General features: G+C 40.8%; 1 protein-coding gene across 1 annotated transcript in view; it reads right to left on the bottom strand.

The window, feature by feature from the left end:
- Positions 1-22,550, bottom strand: part of acp7 (acid phosphatase 7, tartrate resistant (putative)) — a 53,609-nt gene that overhangs the window by 4,576 nt on the left and 26,483 nt on the right. The window contains exons 7-13 of the mRNA XM_063007248.1: positions 18,835-18,932; positions 11,608-11,670; positions 8,024-8,138; positions 6,224-6,337; positions 3,564-3,630; positions 1,835-1,902; positions 1,687-1,758 (exon numbers count right to left, since the gene is read on the bottom strand). Coding sequence (XP_062863318.1) covers positions 1,687-1,758; positions 1,835-1,902; positions 3,564-3,630; positions 6,224-6,337; positions 8,024-8,138; positions 11,608-11,670; positions 18,835-18,932 — 597 coding nt within the window. The remainder of the gene's footprint in view (positions 1-1,686; positions 1,759-1,834; positions 1,903-3,563; positions 3,631-6,223; positions 6,338-8,023; positions 8,139-11,607; positions 11,671-18,834; positions 18,933-22,550) is intronic.

The raw sequence follows: 22,550 nt of genomic DNA, 5'->3' as shown, positions 1-22,550 counted from the left end.
CAGGTGGTTCATTCAGTCCCATTGCCACAGGTAAAATCAAGCACCTAGCAATGAAGTCTGCCTTTAAATGTAAAACACATGTGGAAGAATGGGTTGTTCCAAAGAGCTCATCAAATTCCAGTGTGGTACAGCAATAAGACGCCACTGTTGCAACAAGTCAGTTCATTAAATATCTTCCCTCCTAGATGTTCCATGATCAATTGTGAGTAGTATTAATAAAAAGTGGAAGCGCCACAAGTTTAAGAGCCAAGGCAACTTAGCCACAAAGCCACAGAGACCATGTGAAGTTGAGCGGGGTAGCTGAGTGCTGACACTCATAGTGCATTAAAGTCACCAACGCTCTGCTGACTCAGTAACTGCAGAGTTTCAAACCTCCTCTGGCATTAACATCAGCACAATAACTGTGTACCAAAAGCTTAATGGGTGTTCATGACTGTTGTAGCCTAGAGGTTAAGGTACAGGACTAGTAATCGAAAGATCACTGGTTCAAGCCCCACCTTGAGCAAGGCCCTTTACCCTCAATTGCTTAGACTGTATACTGTCACAGTACTGTAAGTCACTTTGGATAAATGCTAAAAATGTAAATGACTGAGCAGCTGCATGCAAGGCTTACATCACTAAGAACAATTCCAAGCGTCAGATGGAGTGGTGTAAAGCACGTCGCTAATGAACTCTGGAGCAGTGGAAAAGTGTTCTGTGGAGTGATGAATCACAAATTTTTATCTGACAGTCTGATGGATGAGTCTGGATTTGGGCAATGCCAGAAAAACAGACAGTGCAGTTACCAGACTGACTGCACTGTGCCAACTGTAAGGTTTGGTGGACTAGGGATAATTGTATGGGGTTGTTTTTTCAGAGGTTGGTCTAGGCACCTTAGTCCCAGAAGATGGAAGCTGTTATACGTAGAAGTGAAGGGGGGACCAAGTTTATATAAAAGCCTATGGATTTAGAATAGGATGTCATAAAAGCTACTGTAGGTGTAATATGTTGGTATCCCAGGCATTTTACTGATTTCTTTTAATTTTCATGGTCAGCTGTGGATCCAGTTTCACTGGAAGTCACTGGGTTAGCATACTTTACAGTGGGCTAGCATAATTAACAGCTGCATCTATATTAGATAGGGTGGCCAGCCATCCGGCTTTAGGTCGGACAGTCCGGTTTTTCAGCTGCCAGTTCTCCGCCCATGCAACTCTAGGACGGACACTTAAAAATCATCCTTTTGGAATGAACTGGTTAAAAAACAAATGCTCGCACACCACTGGCCAATCGCAGATGGTCCGCCTTCTAAATGCTAGTCTGTGATTGGGTGGTTGAATTTCACCCGCTCGCTCTGTTCTGCATACACCTCTACTTGAGTCAATTAGTAAACTTTTGAAGGCAGTGAGGAACAGACTTAAATATCAAAAGTTCACACAACATGGTGAGTAAAACAGTAATTTGTTATAGAATTCTTGCTTAAATTGGTCAAAAACTCTGTTATATGGGTTATGGTTTCATTCTGTGTTTTGCAGTATCATGTCCCCCTGTTCCTGGTATGACGTCCTCCTTTTGGGATGTAATGTTCTCCTTTTCGTGACTATGAATGTGGCCACCCTATTATTAGACCAAAGAGAGTAATACTCATTCAGATGTAATAATATTTTCACATTGCCAAGTGCAGTTTGAATCATTAACAATCATACGTACAGCTGAGCCTGTAATGATATGTACAGGTGCCTTGGGGTTCACATATGGCTTCTCCACACTCCCATTAAATACCTGTAACAAACAAAAAAAAAACTTCGTCAAAGTTAGAAAATGAAAACATAAACAATTCATGGTAAAATATGCTGACCTTGTAATTATACACAGGCCAAAGTCTCTCATAGGTATGTTCATGTGCCCAAAGCTCCAGATCCACTCCTGTAACCACACATATCATTATTCCCTAATCAGATTGACTAATAAAAAACAAACAAAACAATAATAAACTGTTAATCTGTAAACTTACAATTGCAAAGTACAGTATGTTATCTGCAATAACACACTTATTGGTCACTTTATTAGGTTTCCCTATATATGTCTGCACATTATGGGTAAATCATTACTGACTGTAGCCCATCTGTTGCCTTGTGTACCTGCTTTGTAGAAAGGGAATCGGACTGAACAGATGTTATCCAGGTGGTGGACCATTTCATGAAACTACGCAATGCAATGACATACCCCGGACATCAAGGGTCCTCCGCCATCCCCCACAGACATAGCCAATTATGTATGTATGTAGACGTCTGAAAGGCACCGCTGGAGTTCTGAAACCAGGCTCTAGGCAGTAGCTGCCCAGTGTAATATACTGTTGTGGCTGATAAGCTACATTTTAATATTAAATACCGCATGATGTGTTTCAAATTGCTTGGACCACTGAGCAATGGAAGAAGGTGGCCTGGTCTGATGAATCATGTTTTTTTTTACATCACGTGGATGGCCGGGTGCGTGTGCACCACTTGCCTGGGGAACACACGGCACCAGGATGCACTATGGGAAGAAGGCAAGCCGGCGGAGGCAGAGTGATGCTTTGGGCAATGTTCTGCTGGGAAACCTTGGGTCCTGCCATCCATGTGGATGTTACTTTGACAAGTACCACCTACCTAAGCATTGTTGCAGACCATGTACACCCTTTTATGGAAATGCCTTGGCCTTCAAATTTTAAATTCCCCAGATCTCAATCCAGTCGGGCATCTGTGGGATGTGCTGGACAAACAAGTCCGATTCATGGAGGCCCCACCTCACAACTTACAGAAGTTAAAGGATCTGCTGATAAAATCTTGGTGCCAGATACCACAGCACACCTTCAGGAGTCTAGTGAAGTCCATGCCTCGATGGGTCAGGGCTGTTTTGGCAGCAGAAGAGTAACCATCGGTGTATTTTGCTAGCGATAGCCCACCACCGTTCACATCCGGGTTTGAACCTTAGCAATGCTATCGGCCAGCTGGGCGTCTACACAGGCATTATCAGCTGTGTCTGAGGGATGGCCGAAGCCCTACATTAAGTGGTGTTCTGTCCAGGTTATTCCTGCCTTAAGCCCAATATTTCCTGAAACCGGACCTCCGCAAACCCGACCTGGATAAAGCATAACAACTGATAAAAACAGATTCATGTCTTTCAATGTTGTTATGGCTAAATACGCTACAAGAGAAGTCTCTGCTTGCATAGAGGCTTCATTTAAATCTAAATAAACACTAGATGAAATCTAGTGCAGGCCTCTAAGAGTAGAGCTTAGACACCGCATACTGTAGCCAAATATAAGGGAGCTATTAGGTAACTGTTCTAGGGATTTAGTTGTAACATTCCACTCCGAACCAGAGGGTTAATTCAGATATCTAATATCATGTCATGGAACCTTAAAGTCTTCTTTAAAGAAAGAACATCTGACATCTAGTTGGCTGAAAAGACTTTCCAAACCTTTTTTTAAGAACGACTTGGCTCTTATTTCAGTGCTGTGGACTGTTTTTCATTATTATTATTATTATTGTTATTATTACATAACAGCAAGCAGTCTGCGGGGACAGCAGTATCTGGCATCATACCATGCTGATAGAACAGGTCCTCCAGGCCAGGGGCTGTCGGCATTGTGTCATTGCGTCCTCGTCGTACCTAAAAAAAAAAAAGAAATCATAATTGTTCAAGATTGCTGACAGCTGTCAAGAGCTTCTGCTAATGATTTGGGGAGAGTTACATGATGTGCTTGACTAAACTTAATGGAAGCCAGTTAAGGAGAAGAACAGTAATTACAATGTACTGCATGTATGTTCCCATAGGTGTGTACCATCAGCTCAGTCCAGGAACGAATTGTACATTTTAGAGGCCAATAAACTTGAATTAATGAATGAACCCAGTGCAAATCTTTATGATGCATTTCCCTTTCGAAAAACAGGAAAGCCTCCTGAGATACCCTCATGTTCATTCATTTTCCCGGGAGCCCAATACACACCAGTTTAGAATTCCATCAGACAAAACTACCGAGACATCGTATAAACTACTATTTTTTATTTTAAAAGGCACAACCAGGTTGGAGCACAGCAGTAAGGATAACAAACATGGATTCATGATGTAATTACACCAGTGTGGGCATTCAGGCAAATTTTGTGTTCTCATAGACCAAGCTCCTACCCTGTAATTCTGTCAACCACTGTGTTGTAAAATACAGTGGACGAAAGAGAGACTGAACTGAATGCTACCCGCAGCCTGATTATAAGAACGCTGGGTACATGAAACTACCACCATGGCAATCAGGACCTGCATCATGCAGAAAAACGTAACAGCCTGGTTTACTGATGCGTACAGTAGAGTAAATATTTTTCATTTATAGGTATATTTTGGCAGAAAAAAACACTTGCCTTTTTGCAGGATAATACATAAGTGACACAAGTCGACTTAAGTCCAAGAAGTCATTCAACAGCTGAGTATTTGGTTATATATAGAGTAATTGACAGCATTTATTTATTAGGATTTTAACATCATGTTTTACACACTTTGGTTACTGTACATTCATGACAGGAACGGTAGTTACACAAGATCAGTTTACAAGTTTTATATCAAACACAGTCATGGACAATTTTGTATCTCTAATTCACCTCACTTGCACGTCTTTGGACTGTGGGAGAAAACCGGAGCTCCCGGAGGGAACCCACACAGACATGGGGAGAACATGCACACTAGGGCTGCCACTAACAATTATTTTTCTATCGATTGATCTATAGACTATTTTATCGATTAGTTGATTAATCTAAACAATCAATTTTAGAATCTCATTTAAACAAGAAGGTCCTGGGTTCGATCCCCAGGTGGGGTGGTCCGGGTCCTTTCTGTGCAGAGTTTGCATGTTCTCCCAGTGTCTGCGTGGGTTTCCTCCGGGAGCTCCGGTTTCCTCCCACAGTCCAAAAACATGCAGTCAGGTTAATTGGAGACACTGAATTGCCCTATAGGTGAATGGGTGTGTGTGTCTGCCCTGCGATGGACTGGCGTCCCGTCCAGGGTGTTACTGTGTGCCTTGCGCCCATAGAAAAGCTGAGATAGGCTCCAGCACTGGCAATCCTTTTTGTATTTTTCATTTCATATTTATGTTTAACTGCTGTTTTACCCTGAGGTCCGATTTTCACAAATTCACTGAGCGTGATGCATTAACACACCCCAGACAGAACACCAATCCAAACCCTACTTTCCCAGACAAAGTCAATCATGTCTGTATGTAAACGCCCGACTGGACTCATGTCTGTATGCAGACATCTGAAAGGCCTATAGCACTATAAAGGAATTTGAACCCTGGATCACACCAGTAACGTGCTGGTATAATTTACTGCTGAGCCACCCGAGCACCAGGTGGAGGCTTCACAAGTAGAAAAGTATCCAGATGTAACTACATACTTCCTATTTTTATTTTAAAACTTTATTGACATTCACAAATTATCAGGCGTTCAAGTAGCACAGCTGTAAAACACGCCGGCACACACACCACAGCTGACATCTCAGACTCGTGAGTTTGAATCTCAGCATTGCTACCGGCAGGCTGGACGCCTACATGAACAATGATTGACGGAGAGGATTCCCCATAACATATGCAATTACAGTCCCTGCTGGCTGATCAATGGCGAGGACTGAAGCGAGGAATGATGGAGATCAGTGCATGTCTCTTTGTGCTCGAGACTGAGCAGGTTAAAAGATGTAATCGGCTACTGCACACTGTGTCGGAGGGGGCACGTGTTAGTCACGGGTCTCCTTGGTCAGGAGTAAAGATCAACAGCAGTAGAGAGAAAACTAAATGCAATCGGGTAATTGGACTTGACTAGATTGGGAGGAAAAAATATAAATAATAATAAAATAGTCTTTTGGCCTAGGGTACCAAGTTACATACAGATACATACTGTACATTTAAGCTGACCTGGCCTTATAAATATTTTCTTCTAAGCTCTAAGTGGCATTACTTTATTGCTGCCTATAATAACCAGTTATGATGAAAAACATTGCTTCTTTTTATTCTTAATAAAATAAGTGTATGTGTTTGTCTTACTTAATCTTTGTGCTATAGCTGAGCTATTAAATGGTTGTGTGCTTTGTTTAAACATTAGCAGGAAAACCAACAGATTCAATCTATTGGACATCATTACATGTACTGATATGTAGACTAATCATTTAAGTTTCACATTAAGCACTCTTCTACCCATTAATCCCAGTCAAAGACGTGACATACATAGCTCTCAAACTTGGTGCAGTCATCGTGATCGTCGTTGGAGCAGTACATGGGTCTGTGTGCCATGGTGATTATCCAAGGTCTTGCTGCCCTGTTCTCTGGTTTATTTGCTATCTGGTGAAAACAGAGTTGGAGCTGTCAAAAATGAAATGCATGACATTTATGTAGAAATTAATACTAGACAGCTGGGAATAATGTGATGCATAACTTGGCCACACTATCGGCCACAAAAACATTTTTTACCCTTGTCAGATTTATTCTTACCACCACCATGTCAGTGTCACTGCAGTGATGAGAATGATCCACCACCTAAAAAATACCTACTCTGAGGGGGGTCCTGACCATTAAAGAACAGGGTGAAAGCAGGCCAAAACAGCATGTAAAAAAATAAATGGACTACAGTCAGTAATTGTAGAACTACAAAGTGCTTCTACACTGCCTGGCCAAAAAAAAGGTCACCACCCGGATTTAACTAAGCAAATAGGTAAGAGCCTCCCATTGGATAATTACTGCATGGGTGATTATGTTTCAGCTGGCAACAAGTTATTTAACCCTAACTGATGCAGTGAGTAGCTTCTCATTTGTTAAACAACCATGTCGAAAGACACATCCTGTGGTCGTGGAAAAGATGTTCATCTGTTTCAGAAGGGTCAAATTATTGGCATGCATCAAGCAGAGAAAACATCTAAGAAGATTGCTGAAAGTACTAAAATCGGGTTAAGAACTGTCCAACACAAGTGGAAGGACAGTGGGGAAACATCATCTTTGAGGAAGCAATGTGGTCGGAAAAAAATCTTGAATGATCGTGATCGGCGATCACTTAAACGTTTGGTGAAATCAAATGGTAGAAAAACTCCAGTAGAACTCAGGGATATGTTTAATAGTGAAAGTAAGAGCATTTCCACACGCACAATGTGAAGGAAACTCAAGGGATTGGGACTAAACAGCTGTGTAGCCTTAAGAAAACCACTTGTCAGTGAGGCTAACCGGCAAAAACGGCTTCAATTTGCTAGGGAGCATAAAGATTGGACTCTGGAGCAATGGCAGAAGGTCATGTAGTCTGATGAGTCCTGATTTACCCTGTTCCAGAGTGATGGGCTCATCAGGGTAAGAAGAGAGGCGGCTGAAGTGATGCACCCATCATGCCTAGTGCCTACCGTACAAGCCTGTGGGGGCAGTGCTATGATCTGGGGTTGCTGCAGTTGGTCAGGTCTAGGTTCAGCAACGTTATGTGCCCAAAGAATGAGGTCAGCTGACTACCTGAATATACTGAACCACCAGGTTATTCCATCAATGGATTTTTTCTTCCCTGATGGCACGGCCATATTCCAAGATGACAATTCCAGGATTAATCGGGCTCAAATTGTGAAAGAGTGGTTCAGGGAGCATGAGACATTATTTTCACACATGGATTGGCCACCACAGAGTCCAGATCTGAACCCCATTGATAATCTTTGGGATGTGCTGGAGAAGACTTTGCACAGTGGTTTAAATCCAGATATTGGGGAAAAATTAATGCAACTCTGGACAGAAATAAATGTTGTGACATTGCAGAAGCTTGTGGAAACGATGCCACAGCGAATGCATGCCGTAATCAAAGCTAAAGGCGGTCCAACCAAATATTAGAGTGTGTGACCTTTTTTTTGGCCAGGCAGTGTATGTGTGTCAAACATGCAAAAATAGAAGAAAAATAGAAGGGGAAATTTTTTTTTTTTTTACAGCACTAAGTCACCCAGGTCCACAGTATATATTTTATTTAATCATTAAATAAATAAAAACACTCATAAATTGAGCACATACCTCCAGATCCTTCTTTAACCACTCATACTGTTTAAAGAGGAGATCTAAGCCATACTCGACATAGAAGTAGACCTCAGTAGAGAATGAGATGATGTGCGCTGACCCAATGTTCCAGCTGCAGGCACAGACAGAGACATATACAAACGTGACTATTTTCTAAATTCAAAAAAGATCTTAAAAACAAACATGATAGTGGTAGCCATCTTCTTTTTTTCACCCATTATTATCCCACTGAGGATCTTTTGGAACACAGCTGGAAATGTCTGCTTCTGTGTCATTAAAGCTAAACCTCAGCAATCTTTCCATTCTCACAGAAGCAAGACTATAAAGCCTTGGGCACCCAAAATGTTCAAATTAAAAAGTTCAGTAGACGAGTACATGATGTGCTTCATGTAACTAAACTAGGCAGGTAGGTCATGGAAAATAGGGATGTTTAGACTACTCAATTGTTACATTTTTAATGAAAAACATGGGTTTCTCACTATGTATTGTCACTGTGGTGACAAAAAAACATGTAATAATGTTTCTGGATTGGAAACATCAACATGCTCGCTGTATCTGTAAAGTCCGCCTAACCCTAGATTTTATTTGATCAGAACCATCTGAAGTTTCCATAATTAAGCTGAAGCCAAACAAAAGAAAAACTGAAAGATAAACGGCAACAAGAGAAAGGTACAAATAGTACTGATACTACAGCATCACAACCTCCAACAGATAAACAAATACAGCCTGTAACCATTCATCTGTTCATCAGAAATAATACCCGATATCTCTTTCTGACACAAAACCTCCCTCAATCGTATTTGCTGTCCTGTGTTCGCCAGCATGATAAATACAACCCCAAATCAGAAAAGGTTAGGACAGTATGAAAAATGCAAATGAAATAAAAATGCAGTGTTCCTTACATTTACTTTGACATTTATTTGATTGCAGACAGTTTGAACCCAAGATATTTCATGTTTTATCTGCTCAACTTCATTTCACTTGTTAATATAGCTCCATTCCTGCATATCAGGCCTGCAACACATTCCAAAAAAAGTTGGAACGGGGGCAATTTAGGGCTAGAAATGAGGTGAAAAAAGTAAATACTGATGTGATTCCAAACAGGTGATGTCAACAGGTGATTGTAATCATGGTTTGGTACAAAAGCAGAATCCAGGAACGGCTGAGTCTTTGATGAGCAAAGATGATCAGAGGATCTCCAGTTTATCAGCAAATGTGTGAGAAATGTTTAAAACAATGTACCTCAAAGAAAGATTGGAAGGGATTTGCATATTTCTCCCTCTACAGTGCATAATATCATTAAACCATTCAAGGAATCAGGAGGAATTTCAGTGCGTAAAGGCCAAGAGCGCAAGCTTAAGCTGAACACCCGTGATCTTCGATCCCTCAGATGGCACTGCATCAAGAACCGTCATTCAACAATAGCTGATATAATCACATGGGTGAGGGATTACTTTGGCAAACCTTTGTCAAGCACTACAATACAGAGTTACATGCACAAATGCCACTTACAACTTTACAGTGCAAAAAAAAAAAACCTTATGTTATCCATGTCCAGAAGCGGCGTCGACTTCTCTGGGCTCGGAGGTATCTAGGATGGACCATCACACAGTGAAAACGTGTATTGTGGTCAGATGAATCAGCATTCCAGGTGTTTTTTTGGAAAAAAAAATGGACGAAAAAGACAAAAAGAACCATCCAGACTGTTATCAGGAACAAGTCCAAAAGCCAGGGTCTGTCATGGTATGGGGGTGTGTCAGTGCCCTCGGCAAAAGTCATTTACACTTCTGTGATGGCAGCATTAATGCAGAAAAGTACATTGAGGTCTCAGAGCAACATGTGCTGCCTTCAAGACGTCATCTTTTCCAGGGTCATCCATGCATTTTTCAACAAGACGATGCAAAACCACATGCTGCACACATTACAAAGGCATGGCTGCGGAAGAAGAAGGTACGGGTACTGGACTGGCCTGCCTGCAGTCCTGACCTGTCCCCAATAGAGAATGTGTGGAGAATTTTGAAACAAAATATGCGACAACGACCCCCCGTACTGTTGCACATCTTAAGACGTGTTTGCAGGAAGAATGAGACAAAATTAAAGCTGAAACACTAAATCACTTGGTCTCCTCTGTGCCAAAACATCTTTTAAGTGTGGTGAAAAGGAATGGCAACTTTACAAAGTGGTAAATGCTTTACTGTCCCAACTTTTTTTGGAATGTGTTGCAGGCCTGAAATGCAGGAATGGATATTTATTAATAAATGAAATGAAGTTGAGCAGACAACATGAAATATCTCAGGTTCATCCTGTCTGCAATCAAATAAAAGTCAAAGTAAATGTAAGAAACTCTGTGTTTTTTATTATTTGCTTTTTCCATGCTTTCCAACTTTTTTTGATTTGGGGTTGTACATTCTGATTTAAAAAAAGTAAGAACTTACATTAAGTATTAATATCTCTTTATTCAGTAGTAGCCAGAGTGTAAATGTAAAATGTAACTTCCTTCCTTTCCTTCAAATCCCTAATCCTACGGTGGCAACCATACCAGACTGTTGTATGTGATGGATGGTATCTTAGAGGCTTACGCTTTCTCTAACCAAAAACAAATGTCAGCAGGCCTGTAGTCCAGCACTGGATCATATTACTGTTTCACAGACGTCTTTCCCTCTGCTCTTCACACCAAGAAGAGAGGGCTACAGTATTAACCATAACATTGAAACCGCCTCCTTGTTTCTACACTCACTGTCCATTTAATCAGCTCCACTTACCATATAGAAGCACTTTGTTGTTCTACAATTACTGACTGTAGTCCATCTGTTTCTCTGCATGCTTTGTTAGCCCCCTTTCATGCTGTTCTTCAGTGGTCAGGACTCTCCCAGGACCACTACAGAGCAGGTATTATTTGGGTGGTGGATCATTCTCAGCACTGCAGTGACACTGACATGGTGGTGGTGTGTTAGTGTGTGTTGTGCTGGTATGAGTGGATTAGACACTGAGAATAGTCCACCAACCAAAAATATCCAGCCAACAGCACCTTGTGGGCAGCGTCCTGTGACCACTGATGACGGTCTAGAAGATGACCAACTCAAACAGCAGCAAGAGATGAGCGATCGTCTCTGACTTTACATCTACAATCTAAAAGGTGCACCATCTAGGTAGGAGTGTCTAATAGAGTGGACAGTGAGTGGACACTTTATTTAAAAACTCCAGCAGCGCTGCTGTGTCTGATCCACTCATACCAGCACAACACACACTAACACACCACCACCATGTCAGTGTCACTGCAGTGTTGAGAATGATCCACCACACAAATAATACCTACTCTGTGGTGGTCCTGTGGGGGTCCTGACCATTGAAGAACAGGGTGAAAGCAGGCTAAAAAAGTATCTAGAGAAATGATGGACTACAGTCAGTATTTGTAGAACATCAAAGTATTTCTATATGGTAAGTGGAGCTGATAAAATGGACAGTGAGTGTAGAAACAAGATCTGATCGATGTATTGTGTCCATTTTTTCTGCAAATCAGTTAGGACTTGATGCTTATCCTTTAGAACTTAACAAAGAGAAAGTAGATCATGGATACTCACCTGTACCACAGGCTCTCAGTCTGGCCTGGCATACTGAAGCGATTCCTGTAGTGTGAGAAGTTGCTGGAAAAAATGAATAAAACAAATGACAAATGTAATTATTTATCTAAGCAGTAAAAATAATGAAAATAAAAAAGTTCCAGTGTCTGATTTTTCAATCAGACAGCGGTATGTACCTGGACTAAACAAACACATGCCAATCATGACATATTGCAGTTGGACACGTTATACCAAAAACAACATCCAAGGAATGCTATTAATAGCAAAGACACTACATTCTTTTCCCAAAATGTCATTGTGGTCATAAACACAATTTTACCTTCGGAAGATGTGTGTGAGAGAGGCTCAGAGATACAGTATGTGCAAGTCATAAAAAAATACTTAGTACAAAGCCAAGGAGCCCATAATTGAATTCAGGAATTCATGGTTTAAAACGACGAGAGTAACCACAGTAACTACCTAAGAACAGAGTCACTGGTCAAAGGTAGATGACAAGAACGATACCTTAGAATTTTCTTAGAATTTGTGAACATGCTTCTAAAGATCATAATTTGTATTTTTTATTTTTTTATTATTTTTTTTCCTGGTTTTCGTCCCAATCTAGTTGTATCCAGTTACCCAGTTGCGTTACACTTCCTCTCTACTCCAGAGATGGGGACTCGAGTCTGAGTCGCATGTAAGTTGCACATACAGCGACTTCAGACTCGACTCGGGTCAAATGACTCGCAAAAAATGACTTATATATACATATACTGTATATATGAAAGGGCACATGAAATAGTAAAATAGTAATAATGACAAACAGTTGGTACATTATAAAAAAGCTATTGTATTTAAAAGGAAGGATGTAAACTTTGGAATTTTATTGTTATTTTAAATATACACATTATTTTAATATCTGTGACAATCTCAACAGTAAAATCTAAACTTAATGTAAACTTAATAAACCTAATGTATTGTCATTAATTATTTACTTAAAAAGTACTTACTGGTGTACTTACTGGTATTTTTATTTTGTTTTAGGGCTAAGCAAATACTTTGACTTAATTCTAGGCTTTCAAAACTGCAAAAGTGAATATGGTGGTACTGACTGTAATCATACTGTGAGTCAAATATTACAAGACACCAACCAAAGCGAGGGTTGTATGGTTTCAATCAAATCCCAGCAGGCTTGGCAGGTCTGAAGGAAATTAAAATTATGCCAGCAGATCATTATCAGGAAGACTTCAAAAACAAAACACTTGAAGATGTTATTTCAGGCTGTTTAAATACATAAAAACGCTATTGCAGCTCAGAGGTAAAAACTACAGGATTTTTAAATTAGTAGTTGACTGCTTAATTAATGCAGTTACTATATATGGTATTATAATTGAGGTAATAGATGTAGAGTCTATCAATCACATATATGCATGTACTAGTCAAAACTATCAGTCTCTACTCATACAAAACACTGTACCAAATTTTGAGGTGTTGCAAAATGAAAACTAACTAAAAACAAACTAAAAATATTTAATTTGTTACAACCCCAAATCAGAAAAAGTTGGGACAGTGTGGAAAATGCACATGAAATAAAAATACAGTGTTCCTTACATTTACTTTGACTTGTATTTGATTGCAGACAGACAGTTTGAAGCCAAAATATTTAATGTTTTATCTGCTCATTTCCTGCATTTCAGACCTGCAACACATTCCAAAAAAGTTGGGACAGGGGCAATTTAGGGCTAGTAATGAGGTGAAAAAACTAAACAATGATGTGATTCCAAACAGGTGATTGTAATCATGGTTTGGTACAAAAGCAGAATCCAGGAAAGGCTGAGTCTTTAATGAGCAAAGATGATCAGAGGATCTCCAGTTTGACAACAAATGTGTGAGAAAATTATTAAAATGTTTAAAACAATGTACCTCAAAGAAAGATCAGAAGGGATTTGCATATTTCTCCCTCTACAGTGCATAATATCATTAAACAATTCAAGGAATTGGGAGGAATTAAAGGCCAAGGGTGCAGGCTTAAACTCAACGCCTGTGATCTTCGATCCCTCAGACAGCACTGCATCAAGAACCGTCACTCAACAATAGCTGATATAACCACATGGGTGAGGGATTACTCTGACAAACCTTTGTCAAGCTCTACAATACAGAGTTACATGCTCAAATGCCACTTACAACTTTACTGTGCAAAAAAAGAAGCCTTATGTTAACCATGTCCAGAAGCGGCGTCAACTTCTCTGGGCTCGAAGTCATCTGGGATGGACCATCACACAGTGGAAACGTGTATTGTGGTCAGATGAATCAGCATTCCAGGTCTTTTTTTGGAAAAAATGGACGCCGTGTGCTCTGGACCAAAGACGAAAAGGACCATCCAGACTGTTATCAGCAACAAGTCCAAAAGCCAGGATGTGTCATGGTATGGGGTGTGTCAGTGCCCTTGGTAAAGGTCATTTACACTTCTGTGATAGCAGCATTAATGCAGAAAAGTACATTGAGATCTTAGAGCAACATATGCTGCCTTCAAGACGTCATCTTTTCCAGGGACGTGCATGTATTTTTCAACAAGACGATGCAAAACCACATGCTGCACACATTACAAAGGCATGGCTGCGGAAGAAGAGGGTACGGGTACTGGACTGACCTGCCTGCCGTCCTGACCTGTCCACAATAGAGAATTTTAAAAGGAATAATGCGACAACGACAACCCCCCGTACTGTTGCACATCTTAAGACGTGTTTGCAGGAAGAATGGAACAAAATAAAAGCTGAAACACTAAATCACTTGGTCTCCTCCGTGCTAAAGCATCTTTTAAGTGTGGTGAAATGAAATGGCAACATTAGAAAGTGGTAAATGCTTTACTGTCCCAACTTTTTTTGGAATGTATTGCAGGCCTGAAATGCAGGAATTGATGTTTGTTAATAAATGAAATGAAATGAAAAGTTGAGCAGATAAAACATGAAATATATCATGTACATACAATACAAACACTGTAACTGATCTGCACCACACATGCATGTGCACATGGCATGAACGCTGCTTGTTTTTCTTCAATATACTGTCGAAGAAACGTATCATTGGTACTGAAGGAACTACGTTAACGATACTTGGCAGCAGTGGTGTATACAGACACTCCACAATTCTCACAAAGTTCCTGTATGATTCTGACTAAACGTTAATGTTTTCTTTCATTGCTATTGAGCATCCGGCTTATTTTTTCCCAGTAAGTTGTTTTTCTTGCAATTACCTCACAGGCATTCTCAACACCAATGCTGTTATCTTGCTTTAATGTTGATTTATTATGTGTTTGCACAGAGATTCAAACATTCTTAATCATCAACAGATGATTATAAAACATACTTTGGCACACTACTAATGGCAAAAAACTGTTGTGGTATAAACAAATATTACAAAAATTCTAGACGGGTCATCCAAATCCTGTTAGCCATCATTTTTTATTGTTGGCAAAAAGAGTAGAAAGAAGGTTTACTTTAGTGTGTTTACATCAAGGAAAAAGTTTGTTAATTCCAGTCATTAAACTTAAAATGACTCATGTTTGAAATCGAAAGCAAAGCAGATCCTTCCAAATACGTTTCCACAGTGGAAACAGGAACCCAGTGTGCTTGCGTTCCAGACAGTACCAGTGGTTTACGAAGGGTGAGAGTTTATACCATTCATACGTTTATGGAACGTGCAATTGAGCTCTGCCAAAAATCTTTTTAATAACAGTCCAACTGGGAGCTGAATGTAAGGAGTGCAATTCGAGTTGAGAATGGAAAATATAGAACAGTGGGGCAGATCTAACACCGAGATTATAGACTGTATAGCAGAGATCACCACACAGCAGACTGTTAACCCAACATGTTCTCCATAGATGAATCAAATAAACAGAGGATCATTTCTTTTGATTTTGCCATCAGATTGCAGTTAGATCGATGAATAAATTTAAATAAATAAATAAATGAAATAAAACATTAAGTATTTAGTCAGTGCAACAATGTCCAATATTTACATTTACATTTTCAGCATTTAGCAGACGCTTTTATCCAAAGCGACTTACAATTATGACTGAAATTTTTTTTTTGAGCAATTGAGGGTTAAGGGCCTTGCTCAGGGGCCCAACAGTGGCAACTTGGCTATGGCCTTCTGATTACTGGTCCAGTACCTTTTGTCATATACACTGATCAGTCATAATGTTAAAACCACCTCGTTTCAGCTCCACTTACCATATAGAAGCACATTGTAGTTCTACAATTACTGACTGTAGTCCATCTGTTTGTCTGCATGCTTTGTTAGCCCCCTGTCATGCTGTTCTTCAATGGTCAGGACTCTCCCAGGACCACTACAGAGCAGGTATTATTTAGGTGGTGGATCATTCTCAGCACTGCAGTGACACTGACATGGTGGTGGTGTGTTAGTGTGTTTTGTGCTGGTATGAGTGGATCAGACACAGCAGCGCTGCTGGAGATTTTAAATACCATTAGACACTCCTACCTAGTTGGTTCACCTTGTAGATGTAAAGTCAAAGACGATTGCTCATCTATTGCTGCTGTTTGAGTCGGTCATCTTCTTCATCAGTGGTCACAGGACGCTGCCTATGGGGCACTGTTGGCTGGATATATTTTTGGTTGGTGGACTATTCTCCGTCCAGCAGTAACAGTGAGGTGTTTAAAAACTCAATCAGCATTGCTGTGTCTTATCCACTCATACCAGCACAACACACACTAACACACCACCACTATGTCAGTGTCACTGCAGTGCTGAGAATGATCCACCACCCAAATAATACCTGCTCTGTAGTGGTCCTGGGAGAGTCCTGACCATTGAAGAACAGCATGAAAGGGGGCTAACAAAGCATTAAAGACTGCACACCCTTTCACCTTCTCCACGTTTTACTACATTACAGACTCATTTAATAATAGATTGAGTTCATTTTTTTAATTCTACACAAAACCTAATTTTAATTCTACACAAAATAGCCCACAATGACAGAGTAAAAGCAGATTTTTAGACATTTTTAGAAATTTGTGCATTTATTATGTAAAATATCATATGTACACAAGTGTGCACACCCTTTGATATGACACCCAAAAGTGAGCTGAGCTACATTTAGTTTTCACTGATACTGCTTGAGATGTTTCTACAATTTAATTGGAGTCCACCTGTGGTAAATTCAATTGATTGGACATGACTGGGGATTGCCAACACCTGCCTATATAAGGTTCCACAGTTGACAGTGTATATCAGAGCAAACTCCAAGCCATGGGGTCACAGGAATTATCTGCAGACCTCAGAAACAGGATTGTGTCAAGGCATAGATCTGGAGAAGGGTACAGAAAAATTGTTGCAGCTTTACAGGTCCCAAAGAGCACAGTGGCCGCCATCATTCATAAATGGAAGAGGTTTGGAACCACCAAAAATCTTCCTAGACCTGGTCACCTGGCCAAACTGAGCGATCGAGGAGGACGGGCCTTGGCCAGAGAGGTGAAAAGGAACCTGAGGGTCACTCTAACAGAGTTCCAGTGTATCCTTGTAGAGTTGGAAGAACCTACTGTATCAGAAGATCAACCATCCAGGCATTACTCCACAAATCATGCCTTTATGGTAAAATGGCCAGAAGGAAGCCACTCCTTAGTAAAAGGCACATGACAGGCTGTTTGGAGTTTGCCTAAAGGCACCTAGAGGACTCTCAAATCATGAGAAACAAGATTCTCTGGTCTGATGAAACCAAAATTGAATTTTTTGGCCTGAATACCAAGCGTCACATCTGGAGGAAACCAGGCACCGCTCATCACCTGGCTAATGCCGTTCCTACAGTGAAGTATGGCGATGGCAGCATCATGATGTGGGGATGTTTTTCAGCAGCAGGACCGGGGCGACTAGTCCTGATAGAGGGAAAGATGAATGCAACTAAGTACACTGAGATCCTTGAAGAAAACCTGCTTCAGAGCGCTCTGGACCTCAGACTGGGGCGAAGGTTTACCTTCCAACATGACAACGATCCAAAGCACACGGCCAAGAGAACAAAGGAGTTGCTTCTGAGAAAGTCAGACCTGAATCAGCCAGACCTGAATCCAATCAAACATCTGTGGAAGGAGCTGAAAATGACTGTGTAGCGACGCCCCCCATCCAACCTGACGGAGCTTGCAGGGATATGCCAGGAGGAATGGGCAAAAATGTCCAGAAACAAGTGTGCCAAGCTCATAGCTTCTTTCCCAAGACGCCTTGAAGCTGTAATTGCCACCAAAGGCGCATCAACCAAGTATTAGGCTAAAGGTTGTGTACAGATATGTAACCCCTACATAAACCATTTATGTTAGTAAAATAATATTGCATATTTTCTAAACCCTGTGTGTAGATGTTTGAGGCAAAAAAGAATTCAATCTACTATAGAATGAGTCTGTAACATAATAAAACGTTAAGAAGGTGAAAGGGGTGTGCAGACTTTATTGTATGACTGTATGATTAGGTCATGCTATGCAGCATCCAACACGCAAGAGGTCTAGCTGTTTAAAATGAATGGGCATCCTTTAATCTTAGCTCTCTTGGGTCGCATCACAGCTTTTGTTGAGACTTGTAATCTGCACTGGACTGATTTTTATTCCTGCACATGCCTATTTTCCCATGCGTGAATTGTATTTATTTCATGTTCTGAGAACAGTGCAGTCTCGTCCCAGTCCCACATTCCAAACACAGGGCGGACGAATAATAAAAATTATTAATTAGCCCTCTGGGCAAGTAAATGTTTTAATGTGCACAATTTCTTATAGTTTGGTTGGCCCAAATGACTATGAGTGATTACAAACTTCCCGCTAATGTAATTTAACTGAAGGCAAAACGTATGCTTTTTGACCGATCTGTTCGACTCTAGCTGTTCACAGAACAAAATGGGGATGGTAAATTGTGTATCATGTGCTTACACAGCAATGATTAACAATACACTATGTACTATACACTGCTGAGCCAAAACTACTCTGACCATCTGCTTAATATGCTGTCAAAACAGCTCTGACCTGGAATGGACATGGACCTCCAGGAGATTTCTGAAGATGTCCCGTGGTATCTGGTGTGAGGACGTTACTCATATCACTCATACCACACACAAAAACAAAAAACACAAAGGATAGGTGGTGTCTTATCCCATGTTTATGGGTAACCTAGACCCTGATTCTAAGGAGCTATTAAGCTGGTTTTAACAATAGCTTCTCTTTTCCTAAAAATAATAATAATAATAATACTTACTAAGCCCATTCATGATTACCAGGGCAGGTCATATAAGGCACGTAGGCAGCAATGGATTCAATCTGTCTCATAAACTCATCCCCAATCTTGCCATTGTCCTGAAACACATAATATAAATGTGACCCTTCAACCAAAACAATAAATACATTCATTATTCTTTCTAATTGGAACCAACCTATGTTAATAAACAATTGCTGCCTGCTATATTACACCGATCAGCCATAACATTAAAACCACCTCCTTTTTCTACACTCACTGTCCATTTTATTACCATATAGAAGCACTTTGTAGTTCTACAATTACTGACTGTAGTCCATCTGTTTCTCTGCATGCTTTGTTAGCCCCCTTTCATGCTGTTCTTCAATGGTCAGGACAGTATTATTTGGGTGGTGGATCATTCTCAGCACCGCACTGACACTGACATGGTGATGGTGTGTTAGTGTGTGTTGTCCTGGTATGAGTGGATCAGACACAGCAGCGCTGTTGGAGTTTTTAAACACCTCACTGTTACTGCTGGACTGAGAATAGTCCACCAACCAAAAATATCCAGCCAACAGCGCCACGTGGGCAGCGTCCTGTGACCACTGATGACGGTCTAGAAGATGATCAACTCAAACAGCAGTTCACAGAATAAAATGGGGACCGTAAATTGTGTATAATGTGGTTACATGGCAATGATTAACAATACACTATGTACTATACACTGCTGAGCCAAAAGTATTCAGACCATCTGCTTAATATGCTGTCAAAACAGCTGTGGCCTGTAATGGACATGGATCTTCACGAGATTTCTGAAGATGTATCTTGTATGAGGACATTACTCATACCACATATAAAAAAAACATAAAGTAAGTAGGTGGTGTCCTATCCAAGGTTTATGGGTAACCCTGGTTCTTTCATGCTGTTCTTCAATGGTCAGGACCACTACAGAGTTGGGTGGTGGATCATTTTCAGCACTGCAGTGACACTGACATGGTGGTTGTGTGTTAGTGTAGCAATAGATGAGCGATCGTCTCTGACTTTACACCTACAAGGTGGACCAACACAGCAGCGCTGCTGTGTCTGATCCACTCACACCACCATGTCAGTGTCACTGCAGTGCTGAGAATGATCCACCACCTAAATAATACCTGCTCTGTGGTGATCCTGTGGAGCTGAACAGGGTGAAAGCAGGCTAAGAAAGTATGCAGAGAAACAGATGGACTACAGTCAGTAATTGTAGAACTACAAAATGTTCCTATATGGTACATTTGATAAAATGGACAGTGTGTGTAGAAACAAGGAGGTGGTTTTAATGTTATGGCTGATCAGTGTAAGTAATGACAGTTTAAGCTACACATCTGGTACATGCACATTGTCATGAGGGTAAGTAAAGGCCAAACTCTCAGCCTAACTAAGAAACCTCAATATTGACTGAAAGCTAAGTTAAATGTTGCCAACAGAAAAGGCTTAAAATAGGCCTGTCATTAAAAGCTAAATAAATTTTCCAGGCAAGTGACTCAGATGCTCTATCATTACAACACAAATAATAGGGAAAATCTTAATAAAAACCAAATCCTTTTGACAAATATAATGGAAGCAATTTGACAAATATAATGGAAGCAATTTTGAGATTTAAGCGGTATAAACTGTGCCTGTGCCGGTTGCCGTCTCTCTGAAGATTCCTCTGACAGCTCCTGTTCTGTTTTCCCAGGATATGAGGACAGTGCTGGAACAGATTTGTTCACAGAACTGATTGTACTGTAAAGTTCAGACCCGTTCTCATCAGACGATTGTTGTGTGCCGGCAATGACATTCCGTTCAGGCTAAAGGAGCATTATTAGCCAGTAATTAACAGTCAGTGAGTTGTCATAAGTACAGATGGGAAAAGTTTAAAACAGAGATAGTGAAATTCCGATCGTATTGTTCCTGCAATGGAATACAATTTGTGACATTTATTTACCTGCCAAGCACGTCACGATCATACTGTCATCACATTCTTAACAAACCATTCTTGAAAGAGTACAATGGAAAATACTGATGCTTGGTAAATGTAGAGATTCTGAGCTTTGCTTCATAGTGATGGTCTAGTCTTAAACACATTTTATGGTACATGTGGGACAAATAAAAAAACACCACAAGAAAAATGATCTAACCTTAAAAGTTACTACATCACCATTACAAACACAGCTGCATATGTGTTGTATAAGGTTGACTGTTGATTGAAATTACAAACCCCATTTCCAAAAATGTATTTATCACAGTAGCATGATGATATCCCATGCAAGCCCGTGACCATCTGAGAGCTCAAAGGTAACACACACATTTAACCATGATTGTAAGACCTCAATTAATTGCAAACGTTCACTAAGAAATTTTCTTTTTTTTTGGAATGATTGACAATTCTCTTCCAAAGTGGTGAGTCACGACCTATTCTCACTTGCAATGACTGAGTCTTGGGTGAATCCTTCATTTATGCCCAACCATCATACCCTCACCTGTTACCAATTCATCTGCTTATTGTGTAATATTTTAAAACTGTGTATACAGTGAACGGAACTCCATTTAACGGATTTCGGATTTAACAGACAAAATCTGGAAAGCCAAATGTCCGGTCTGATTGTTTAAAAGTCCTGCGAGAAGCGAACCAAGACCAGTAGTTCAGTAATTGTCTACTAGCTGGCACACGTCTCTTTGTTTACAAGAGATATAGGCTTCATTCTGTCAGGAGGCTCACTTTGTTCTCGCCTTTTTCTCTGTGTTTTATGCTTAATTTATTCACCAGCACTGCTCCAGTAGCCACCAGCAGTGCTTCAGACTCAGAATAATAGATACTATAGAACACATGTCAAACTCAAGGCCTGCGGGCCAAATCCAGCCCGCCACGTCATTTTATGTGGCCCGCGAGAGCTAAAAATGTTATGAAGAGAGAGGTCGGACCCAAAGATGCAGAGTAAAAGGTTTCTTTTTATTTAACAATAAATAATAAAATACCGTCAAAACAAAAGGGGAAAAGGAGAACAGAAAACAAATCGGGGAATCCCGATCGAGCCTCCGACGTCACTGGCAACTGAAAAAGAGAAAGAAAACACAAAGGAACAAATTGGCGGACGCGAGGCGCGAACCCGGGTCGCTCACTCGCGGACCAACCGCCTATCCAACAGCGCTACGGCGCGGCTGAAAGCACAACAGCTCCTTAGGGTTATAAGGAGTATAAAGAGAAGGGGATCTCAGGATATTAATCCGTGAGCAACACAAAGCCCCATAAAAGCGGGCTTTTTAGAGAAACCAGACCGGCACTGTCACCAGCACGGGATTGCTGGGAGGAAGCCGATTTGAAAAAGGGATAAAGAAGAGAGACGTGGATTCGAACCGGGGTTGCTCCACTGCCAGTGCTGAGCTTACACCACTCAGCCAAACCGGCGCCAATGAACCCGGGAATCTGACAGCGCCTTAACAAGACTGCGGTCGTATTAGCATTAGCCCGCTGCTAACCATGCAAGCGGGGGAAGTAGCGAAATCAAAACAAACCGCAGCGCGAGGGCTGCACGGAATCGCACCAGCTTTTCTTATTAAAGAGATCTAAGCCCTAAAAATACCTCGGCCTTACGACCTACACACCCAACCACTATACAGTGCCTGGGGAACCGAACTAACCCTATGAAAGAAAAGGGCTGATGCGATGCAGCCATGGACAAAAAAGAGAACAAAAGGTGCGACACCTGCAGTGTGGCGAC

Source organism: Trichomycterus rosablanca, chromosome 13 (assembly GCF_030014385.1).
Source record: "Trichomycterus rosablanca isolate fTriRos1 chromosome 13, fTriRos1.hap1, whole genome shotgun sequence".
Lineage (NCBI taxonomy): Eukaryota > Metazoa > Chordata > Actinopteri > Siluriformes > Trichomycteridae > Trichomycterus > Trichomycterus rosablanca.
The sequence above is the reverse complement of the archived record's forward strand: the minus strand, read 5'-3'. Positions and strand labels throughout refer to the sequence as shown.